Source organism: Pteropus alecto, unplaced genomic scaffold (assembly GCF_000325575.1).
Source record: "Pteropus alecto unplaced genomic scaffold, ASM32557v1 scaffold60, whole genome shotgun sequence".
In the NCBI taxonomy this organism is placed as follows: Eukaryota; Metazoa; Chordata; class Mammalia; order Chiroptera; family Pteropodidae; genus Pteropus; species Pteropus alecto.
The window spans coordinates 861,450-872,267 of record NW_006430726.1 but is presented as its reverse complement, the minus strand read 5'-3'; the positions used below and the strand labels follow the sequence as shown (position 1 = coordinate 872,267).

The following is a 10,818-nucleotide window of genomic DNA, read 5'->3' as shown; positions in this document are numbered from 1 at the left end:
CGTGAAAGGGTCTTCCCGTCTGCAACTGGGATGCGTGCGGGAGTGTTCCTTAGTGGGTGGTTTAAACGTTCATTCTTTCATTAACTGTTGGAGGGGTACTGACTGGGACCCTGCCTTCAGGGAGCTCCTAGGTGAGGGCGTGCTGGCACGTGGATTAGGGGTCCTGACATGTGGAGGTGTGCGTAGTTCCTCGGTGGATTACTGGGACCCTGCCTTCAGGGAGCTCCTAGGTGAGGGTGTGCTGGCACGTGGATTGGGGTCCCGACATGTGGAGGTGTGCGTAGTTCCTCGGTGACAGGGCAGCAGTGGGAGCTGAGGGGACAGAAGAGGGCCGTAGGTGGTGAAGGCTTCTGGAGGAGGATGCTCGACTAGGTCGTGATGAGAAAGGCAGCCAGGGTCCAGATTCCAGGCCCTGGGTCGCTGCCTTCTCCCACTGCCCGCTCACACTGCTCCCAGGGGCAAATGCAAGGCCGACCTTAAGTCGAGGTTGGGGGGGATGCGGGCAGGAGCCGCCGGGAGGGTCCCCCGGGAATTGTGCTGGTCTGGCCTGTGGAGTCAGCATTCCCAGAATCCCAGGAAGATGGATGGCTGCTGGATGCAGCCTTTCTGCTCAGAGGGTCCTGGGAGAACCCACCCTATCAGCCCCAAAGACCAGCCCACTGCCTGAGCCCTTAGTCCCTCTGGACCAGTCTGAAGTGTGGGTGTGGCCTGGCCAGAGATGGGGCGGGCTGGGCTGGGCTGAGCTGGCTCTAGAAAACAGAGTGGCCAGACACAAGCAAATGAATTGGCTGATTGAGGTGCTGGTTTTCATCTAACGTGGTAAATTTCATAATTGAATTGCCTTAGGCAGCCATGGCTGTTTTAGCGTTTTCCCAGATGGAAAGCACTTAGTTGGGACACCTTGGGGTGCGGTTGGGGAGGGTGGGTTGGGGAGAACGCATGCACCCCCAGCTTTTCCTCCCAGCATCTCAGCAGGACTTCCTTCCCCCTTATTATTCTGGGTCTGCCCCTAGGTGAGGGAATTCAGCCCAGTGTTCACAGCCGGTGCCACCCCCTTTCCTGGACCACCAGGGCCCTGAGCAGCACTGCCCCATCCCCATCTAAAGGTAGCGAAAGCTGATACCTGCCAACCTCAGGCACTCACCTTGCCAGACTGACTCCAGGTCCTTCAGCTGTTAGGAGGCGGGGGTCCAGAGAAGGCTCAGGGAAGGGAGGGCTCGCTAGGTCTCTTCAGCACAAGGTCAGAGGAGAGAACATGGGCCTGGGAACTGGACTTGGGTTCAGATGCTGCCTGTGTGTGTGTGACCAGACCTCACCTGGGGCGTCGGCCACCTCCACCCACCACTGCCCCCTCCCAAGCCCTGTCAGTGACATTTTGGATGAAAAAGGGTAGGTTTTTGTGGCTCATTGACCTGTTTGTAAAAGTGCCAAATCTGTGGTCTGAGAAATTTAGTTTAGTTGGGAAATTTCACTGTGTTTTCTGCAAATATATAAAAATCTTCCCCACCATTCTTCCCCACCCGCAACGATGATCTCCAGCACCCCGGATAGTGTTGAGTCTGGACGAGGCTTTCTGGGCCATACCTCGCTTCAGTGTGACTGCGGTCCACCTCTTCACCATGCCACCGTTGGGACCCTCATAGTTAGGACCTGTGGGCAGAAAGACCTCTTAAGTGGGGGTCTGGGCATCCTGTCTGCCCCACCTGACTTCATGTAGGTCCCCTTCCCTCGATGGGCCTCCACTTCCTCTTCTGTAAAATGGGTGGATGCTTCTCTGTACGATGCTTCTATGAAAGTTTTGCTGTAAAATCTCAAAAGTTCTTGCAGCCTCAGATGTTAAGTAGTTTTTTAAGGCTCGAGTTGCTTGCTTAGACCTTGTGGGCAGGAAGAATTTGAGATTGAGAAGCAGCCAACAGAGTACAGAGGAGCTGAATTAGAAGTCAGGAGGCTAGAGGTCTAGTTCCAGCTCTGCCTCTGACGTGTGTTGTGGGGCCTTGGGCAAGTCACTGTCCCTCTCGAGGCCCTAATTTTTTCCACCTGTAGAGTGAGAGAGGCGTGGTAAACCAGCTTCCAGTTTCTTTTCCTCTCTTGCTGAGTGGAAGCTGAGATAGAATTTTCCGGTGACTCAAGGGGGACAGGACTCTCCTCCCTCAGCTCCCTGCCTCTGTCCACTGTGTTTGGCACACCCACGTGGAGGGCCCGCAGGTACTGGGTGTGCCCGGGGATGAGGGGCTGGTGAAGCCAGACGACCGGGTCAAGGAAGAACCAAGCTGGGCCCCAAGAAAGGCTGCATGTGGGTAACTCATTTCCCTAAGTCGCCCTGGCTGGTCTTGGGTAGGAGCTGGGCACCAGGTCTGGGAGCACTTCGGGTAACCCCACTCCTCAGGACAGATGGAGAAGGACCTAGCCTGTGCAGTGTCCAGGGCCACCTCTGAGAAGAGAGAAGGACAGAGCTCCTAAGAGCAAGAGGGGTCTTGAAGGGGGCCCAGGAAGAGATTGCAGGACGCCCCTGCCTCCTGCAGTCTCTAGACCAGTTGGCTGGCTCCTCCCCCAAAGAGGCAGGCACTGAGCAGGCCGTGGGAGAATGTCTGCTGCCGCCTTTGTCTGCCAAGAAGACACTCTCCACTGTCAGCTGATTTGTCAGAGGAGATGCAAGGACAGGACGGAAAAAAAAAGCCTTGCTCATTTTCTACCTGCTCCTGTTGGGCCCCCAGGGAGAAGCTGACCACACATCAATCTAGGCGGAATGGAATTAATTTCCTAATTTAGGTAAGAGAAGCTTTGCGCCTTCAAACCCCAGGATGCGCCAGCTGCCTGCCCACTCAGATTGTCTGGGCGGGAGTGAGGGCCAACGAGACGAGGGAGCTTTTTTTCTAGAAAGCCGTGGCGGTGGCATCCGGCATCCAGAGCTCAAGTGTTGCTGCGTCCTGGCTGGGCTTGTGAGCCCCGGGGCTGAATGCCACCCTTGCCCCAGCCTTGTGACATGGGGCTCACGCAGTGCAGGGGCGGGAGCCAACTGCTCATGTCTCCCGGTCCAGTGTCCTAACCTGTAAAATGCAGACAGTCACGGTACCTGTGGCTGTGGTGGGGATGAGATGGGCCCGTGCGGAAAGCAGTCGGAGCAGTGTCTAGCACAGAGTCAGTACTCGGTCACTGTTCTTAGTAGTGCTGTTATTACCATTAATCTCCAAGCTGCTGCTCTCCGCGAATTACAGAAATACCGGGACGTGTGGTCGGGTCGCACGGCCCGTGCGCTCATGGGCGAGTGGAGCCATGTGACGGGTTTTGGCCCGAGACGGGAACAGAAGTGGTGCATGTCCTTCCAGGCCACAGTCCCCAGAGTGCTCCTTTCCCTTTGGCATGGCGGCTGCTTTGTCAGCGTGGTTCCTGGGAGTGACGGTGGTGACACACATACCCCCCCGCCCCCGCCCACCGTGCATGCCGTGCGGGTGTGAGGGTGTGTGTTGCTGTGGCGTAACCTAGCCCACCCTGATCAGCGGTCACAGCCATGGCAGGCTTGGTAGTGAGGATTAAACCTTAGCGTGCGATGCCCAGCGCAGTATAGGTCCGTGGTAGTCATGTGTTTGAGTTGGCTCCCCTCCCAGCTCCACACTCCCTACTGATGATTTGCAACAAGTGTTGCTGCATCGCTCAGTGGGCCTTGACCCCTCACCTCCCACCCATGCCCTCTCTGGGAAAGCAGAGTCTGTTGCTCTGGGCAAGGCCAGCACAGTGCAGCGCCTGAGCCGTGGGAGTGACGTGTCCACAGCAGTGGAGCTGGTGTCCATCTCCACAGCATCTGTCAACCTGCAGTATTAGCCCTGGTCCCCGACCACCGGAGGCTGCAGTCAGCCTGGGACTCGGCTGTCAATCATGGAAGCTGAAGTGGTACATGTGGTCCACATGTGGGGCCATTAAAAAGCTGGAAGATGGGGAAGGCACTGAAGCGTCTGCCAGCCCTCCTGGGTCTGCTGGGACCTCCCTTCCCCTTCCCGGCTTGGGCTGCAGAGGGGGATGGGTGGGCCACGTGGAGGGTCTCCTCAGGACTCACCGCCCGGCTGGGACTCTGGGTGTGTGTGGGCGGGGGGCACGGGGGCACTGTGGATCATGACCTGAGCACAGCAGGTGGGCACCAGCTTGTCTCACAGTGTGCTCTGTCAGACGGTATGGAAGGGTTGGGATTCTGCCCTCCCCCCGCCCGCACCTCCGCCCATCACAGGGAGTTATCTGATTCAGGGACATTTCGTTACTGAAGAGGAACCCATTTATTACCGAGCGGTGTGTGGAGCAACACCCTCACCGTTCCGAGTCGCACTCTGTTCTAGAACCACCCTCGTGGCCAGCCCTTGCAGGAGAGATGGGGGCTGAGGTGAAGCAAAGATGGGGTAAGGCCGAGGGCTGGGGTGGGACGAAGCAGCCACCAGCAGACTGACCACAGGAGAGCAGAAGGCACGTGTGGCACAACTCGTGCAACTACTTACTGCAGGTTTGAACTCTCACAATGAAAAGCTGGAAAACAAAATCAGAATAAATACACAGCAGGAAACAGTTCCCCTGTGTTGCCTTTTAAATTAAAAATGGCACATTTCATTTTTGAATAAATTACATAATTTTTTTTTTTTTTAAAGAAAGGGCCATCGAAAGGCAGAACTATCTAGAGAAAAGCCCCATTGTCTGATAATTCACTTCTATCTGGAACGATCAGTGGCTCTGATTCAGTTACAGCAGTCACACTGATTTTCCTTTCAATTGACAATTAGATATTTCTGCTTAGTCAGGGTGCTTAGTTTGTGTTACACGGGAAATTGGCAGGATGGCTGCTCCTGCACCCCGTGGAATCTGGGACGAGGTGCCCCCGGCCTCGGGGGGTCGGGACGGGCACGTGAGCCGAGGCGTCACGGCGTGTCTGCTGGTCCTGGGGAGTGGCTGGTCCACTTCCGGCCCTGCGTGGGTGTGATGTGGACGGGCAGTGCCTGCGCCCCTCATCATCACAGCTCCAGGAGTGACCCGGGTCCGGCGGGCTCGACAAAAGCCTTTAGCGTTTTTCCTGTTTATAAAAATGCGACGTACTCATGAGGAAATCAAACAACTTAGAAATGAGTAGGGTAGACACTGAAAATCCCCCTTGTTCAAGGTGGTGGTTGGGGACGGAGCGAGGGTCAGAATGTCCGCTGTGCTCTTTATTCGGTGACAGCAGTGATGACAGCAGCCACGGATAAAACAGCCGAGCGAGTCAGCGCGACAGGTCCAGGCTGTTCCAAATGCTCATCGCTTCCTGTCTCCTTTAAATCTCACAACGGCCCTATGAAGGAGCGGCGGTTTTCATCATCACTTTATTGAAAAAACAGACCCAGGGAGGCGAATTAACTTTCCCGAGCTCACATGGCAATGGCTCAGCTGGCTTCGGGGGCTCTGAAGAATCAACCCACCTTTTCTCGGTGATGCTTTGTCAAGGTCCTGTCAGTACAGCCGGAGCAGAACACCCCGCGAGCAGCAGCCCCGGCTGCTTGCTGCCTCTCCCCTCCTGGCCTCTCGCCCCTTATTTGCACGTTAGCTTCTGCACAGCTTTTGCATGATGTGTGTCGCCCGGTCCGAGAGAGAAGACTGTGCCATCTAGGCGCTTGTTTTTTTTTTTCAGCCCTCAGCATAGCTTGAAGGTGCTCAGTCAGGATTTGTCTCAGGTTTTCAGATGGGGTGATCTGTGACCTCTGTGACCTCTGGGGTCCTGTGTCTGGGGCCCCAGTTCTAACTGCTGGCTGGTGTCCATCTGCTGTGGCTGGAATGTCTAGGGCGAATTCTTCACTCGCCTGGGCTCAGAGAGCTGGGACAGTGGGGGAATGACCGGGCCGTGCCCTCGGCCACGTGGTGGGTTGAGCCGCCTCACAGTGTGACAGGCTCATGACTGGCTTCAGATAACATGGCTGGCTTCCCGTTGAGTGAGGGCTGCGAGAGAGAGGGGACGCTGTCAACCTCTGAAGGCCTGGGCCCCGACCCCGCTCAGATTCCAGGGGAAGGGGCAGAGACCCCACCTCTCAGCGGGAGGCTGTCACAGGATGTGTGGCCATCTTTATCCCGCCCCACTGGCCTCCTGTGGGCCCGTCCCTGCCGGTCACTCTGGCCTTTCTCTTCCCTGAATGGACCGGCCTCGTTTCCACCCGTCCTTTGCACTTGCTGCTGCTCCACCTGGGACCCCCCGGCCCCCACCGCCCGTCGTCACATCCTGGCTCCAGCTCCTCACTTAGTTCCAGCTCACACGTCCCCTTCACGAGCCTGCATGAGCCCACTGGCTTCTCGTCACGCCCTGTGTCTTGCTGCTCTTTTAATTTAATCGTAGAACTTCCAGGAAGTGATGGTGTCTTCTTCACTGGTTTGTTCCCTCATCACGGGTCTGTATCCCAATGCCACCAACCCTGGAGGACAGCTGTACAGGAGCAGGAGCCTTGTCTGTCAGTCACCGTCTCCCAGGCTGGCACCTGGCACGTGGGAACTGCGTGGAAAACTCGCGATGAATGAGTGACTGGGAGCCGCGTTACCGGGAACCCACCAGCTGGGCCCTGGGCCTCTCCTGCTCCCTCCAGCCTCTAGCGAAGAATTGTGGAGCTGACTCCCTCATTTTGGGGATCGCTGACTCCTGGCTGGTGGAGGAATTTGGGGTGAGGGTGCTACAGCCCAACGGGGATCGGGCCACACCGAGAGCAGCCACACCACATCGTCCGTGGTGCCCTTCCTCTCAGGACGGACGCCTTTCACTTCTAGTTGCTAGAATCTGCTAGCATCTTCGGGGAGCATGGACAGTGCTTTCTGAAGGCCTTGCCCCACAGCTGCTTTGTTTCCTTGTGCACTTAGTCAACATTCCAAGGCTGGTAAGAGAAGTGAGCTGGCACACAGCTCTCTGGTGCTCTTCCTGCAGGTAAGGATGGCAGCGTGGGGAGCCAAGGTGTTGTCTGAGGTCCGTCAGTCCCTCTTAGGAAGACGCTGACTCGCCAGCCTAGAGCACAGCAGTGTCATGCAGTTACATCCTGTGCCTTAAATCCATCAAAGCCAGGATGATGCTTAGGTAATCAAAATAGTGCCCCCAGAGGCATGGGCTGCAGACAGAAGCTTCCAGAGCCAGCTGGGCAGACCTGACTTTGCACGCTCTCGAATGCTCCCAGCCCCACCCCCCCGTTTCCTACCGTGCACCTCCATCCTGTGCTCTTTTTACCCCACAGCCCCTGCACAGGGCTGGGTGTGTCACTGGTACTGAGCACTGAAGATCACTGGTGGCCTCTCTGCAGGTGGAAAGGTGAGCAGCCCCGGGTCACCAAAACTGGGTACTGATGTCTTGGTGACTCCCTGTACTAGCTGTCACTCTTGGTGGCAAGTGACAGAAACCCCTCTCAAACTGGCAAAAAGGAAGCCTAGGGGCAGACGGGCTTAGGCTCAGCAGGGACCAGGGGCCCTGCTCCTGGCCTTGGTCCAGCCCTGTCAGCAGCCCCGAGGACGGAGCCTGCTCCATGCTCTGAAGTTCGGGAAACATTGTGGACGAGTCTCCTTGGCCTCCCTTAGGTGTCAGGCGCATCGCGGTGGCTGGAAGGATGGCACAGGCTGGTTGGCAGGCCTGGGTCATGTGCAGCCAACCCCTGGGGCCCCGCGATGAGCTGATTTGGCTAGACAGGGCCAGATGCCCATCCTCACATCCAGCGTCTCAGCAGGCTGGAGTGGAGGAGGGTCGTTGGTTCCTGAGGACAGCCAGGGGATCACGGCAAGCAGGAAGAGGCATTGTTGCTGGCTCATGTGAAGCTGAGTGTCACCAAGTGTTCATTGTTGCAACCACCCTGGCAGCGTCTCACCTTCTGTGAGTCTGGAAGGCAGCGGGGCGAGCATTTGAGTTGGGTGCCCTCAGCATTGGAGTCAGGTGTCCAGGCGGGCAGCCAGCCGTCAGGATGGAAACCGGCTTGGCTGTGGCCTGGCTCTATGCCTGTGCGCGGCATTGGCCTCAGCAGGCAGGCGTCGTGTTGCCGAGGGAGACGGCAGCCAGCTCCAGGCCCGGGGTTGCCCAAGCAGCCTTGGCCTGAGGGAGGGCACCGCTTGGCCTCATTCTCAGGGCAAACGAGGCTGCTGTGCGTGGGTCTGCCCTGCTTTCTGCTGTCTGTCTTCGTCCTGGGTGTCCGCCTTCGCCCCCTCCAGAGAGAATCCCTAGATGCCTCGCAGGGCAGCCCTGCCAGCAGCACCTGAGTGGAGGCGGAGTCCAGCCTGAACCCCGCAGCCCTAGTGCCAGCTGCCTCGAGGGGACCTGGCACTCCCGAGGAGGACGAGGAAGGAGGAAAGTGTGCTGCACGGGGCCAGGACACTGCAGAGCGCCTCTGCCTGGCATGACTGTGTGGGAAAGGAAGGGTCGGTCTGCTCTGGCCCGCCTGGGGCCAGGCCCTCTGGGCAGCCACGAAGCCCACGCCCCCAGGAATAGGTACTGCTGACATCCTGATTACACGGCTGTGGTTAATAAGGCAGGTAGCTGCCACGCCATCTTGGGCTGTCTGTAGAAAAGAATCCAAGAGGAGCGTGACACCACAGACGGGTGTCCAAGCCGAAGCGTTCAGGGCCGCGTTCAGTTCAAGACGAGAAACGGCCCGGCCCCCTGGCTGGGCTCGGGGTGGGGCGGGAGCAGGTGCAGTGAGGTGCTCAGGGATGGAACTTGAGACCAAGCCTCAGCGTCACGGCCCTGACCTGGGAGTCCTCTGAGCCGTCCCCCAACGTGGCGCACAGTCCAGAGGCCACGTCATGAACGGCCTGGGCACAGTGGACACGGGATGGATGGTGTCACCTGGAAAAAGGCCACGTTTTGTAAAGTGTCTGGCGATTGAGTGACGGAAGCCAGAATGAGGATGTAGCAATCACAGCAAGATTTGGGGAAATGTGTTGCAGGTCCAGATTTCAGATTGGGCAATCCGGAATGGGGGCGAAGGGGGTGCACATCCTGCAGGCCAGGCCAGTGCAGCCTCTCGTCTCTGACGCCAAGTCCCAGGGCCAGACCAAGAGATTGTGCCCTGTAAATAACTGCCAACGAGAGAGGGCCTCTCAGAGGCCTGAGCAGGATAGGGACGTGCATTATAGAAGGGAAAACTGAGGTGCAGTGGGGAGCGGGGCCTCGGGGCCACTGGTGGAGTGGGGAACACGACACAGCCCGGCCCTGGGGTCCTGCACTCACCAGCCGCTCCCCTGAGGGCCAGCCTCTTAACCCCACGGCCCAGTGGCCCGCGGTTCCTGGAGCTTGATGGCCAGAATGGCAAGGCCAGGCCTGCCCATGTGCCTTGCCCGCCCGGATGAGGGCCATGCCCAGGCAGCTCTGATCACGCCAGCGTGGGGCGCCTGGTTCTTTGCTGGGGGAGGGGCGAGGGCGAGCGAGCACACCAGCAGTGCACTTGGACTCCCGTCTGCACCGTCACTGAGACACGAAATCGCTTCCTTCCTTCCTTCCTTCCTTCCTTCACCAGGTCATCGCCTAAGTCGAAAACTGACTTGGAGTGGGGAGGGGGGAGTTATGTGCTTTTGAAAATTAAAAATGAAAAAAGGCGGTTGGGTTTTGCGTGTGTGTGTTGTTGCCTCATTACCAGCAGGAGGAAGGCAGCACAGACTTGGGGTCGAGATGCTAAATTCAGTTTGCTCTGGGGCCACTTTTTCTCAAAATGTGTTATTTCTCTTGCCTGTTGGTTGAGCCTCGTTTCCACAGCACTGCAATGGGGTCCTATGTCATGCCATCGACTGAACCTTAAAGTGCTTTGGAATCCCCCAAAATTCAAGCAGGTGTCGAGTCGGCATCTCGTCTGCTCACAAGGACCCAAGCTGGGCAGAGGAGGGCGGACAGGGGAATGTGGGGAGGCACTCGCTGGGGCCCAGGAGCCTGGAAGTGCTCGCCGGGACGGGGGAGGCTCTGATGGCTGCAGGCTGTCTGCTGCTCTGGCTGAGGTGAATCTGGGTTGCTTCAATATTCAGCATGTCCTGCTGTCACCCGGGCCTTTGTCTTGGCTTCCTGTTGGGACCTGGGTTGAGCCACTGGTCAAGAGACCTCTGGAGGCCCCTGCATGTTGAGAATGTGTCTATACTGAGCGCTTGGGTGAGGGCGGGGTCTGGCCAACGTGGCGTGGAGCCCAGCTCAAGACGGGACCCACAGGGACCACGGGCGTGCCGGTCTTGGGAACGTGGTTTCGAGTTTCCCTGCAGGAGTGAGTCTCCTTGGGCCAGTGGAAGGGAGAGGCTGGGCCTGGAGCCGGACAGCCCACACGGGACTCTCTCTGACTTTGCCTCTCCGAGGCTTGGCTGCCCCTGATGTGGAATGGGGACACAAGAACAGTGTCCCCATGGGCTGGAATGCGGTTGGGGGCACACGCTGCACAGCGCTGCCCTGACGTAGGCTTGACCAGGCCAGAGGCCCCCTTTGCACGGTCTCATGACCTCGGGAGGCTGGGAGGCTGCACAGCGTGAAGCTGCCCAGCACCCAGGGGTGGCTCATATTCAGGACGGAGACGTTTGGTTTCAGAGCCGATCTAAATTCAGGAGAACAGAACCAGCTTGCGCAGGGCAGGGGTGAAAGCCAGCCTCCTCCACTGGCACTGTCCCCAAGACACTGTCCCTGAGGACATGGCCGGTGACAGAAGGGGTGGAGCTGGGCGGGGAGGGGGCAGGGAACCGGGGCCTGCGCCCCACAGCCCGTGCGGGGCCGCCCCTCTCACCTGTGGCTCCGTCCCCCGCAGGTTGGCCCAGCATGTCGGTCAGCGTCCACGAGACCCGCAAGCCGCGGGGCAGCACGGGGTCCATGACAATCCACCTGTTCCCCCAGGC

General features: G+C 58.3%; 1 protein-coding gene across 1 annotated transcript in view; it reads left to right on the top strand.

The window, feature by feature from the left end:
• Positions 1-217: 217 nt before the first annotated feature.
• The window catches only part of KLHL25 (kelch like family member 25), a 15,446-nt gene continuing 4,845 nt past the window's right edge, over positions 218-10,818 (top strand). Inside the window, exon 1 of the mRNA XM_025049708.1 lies at positions 218-10,818. Within this exon, the coding sequence (XP_024905476.1) occupies positions 10,742-10,818 (77 nt within the window). The 5' untranslated portion in view covers positions 218-10,741.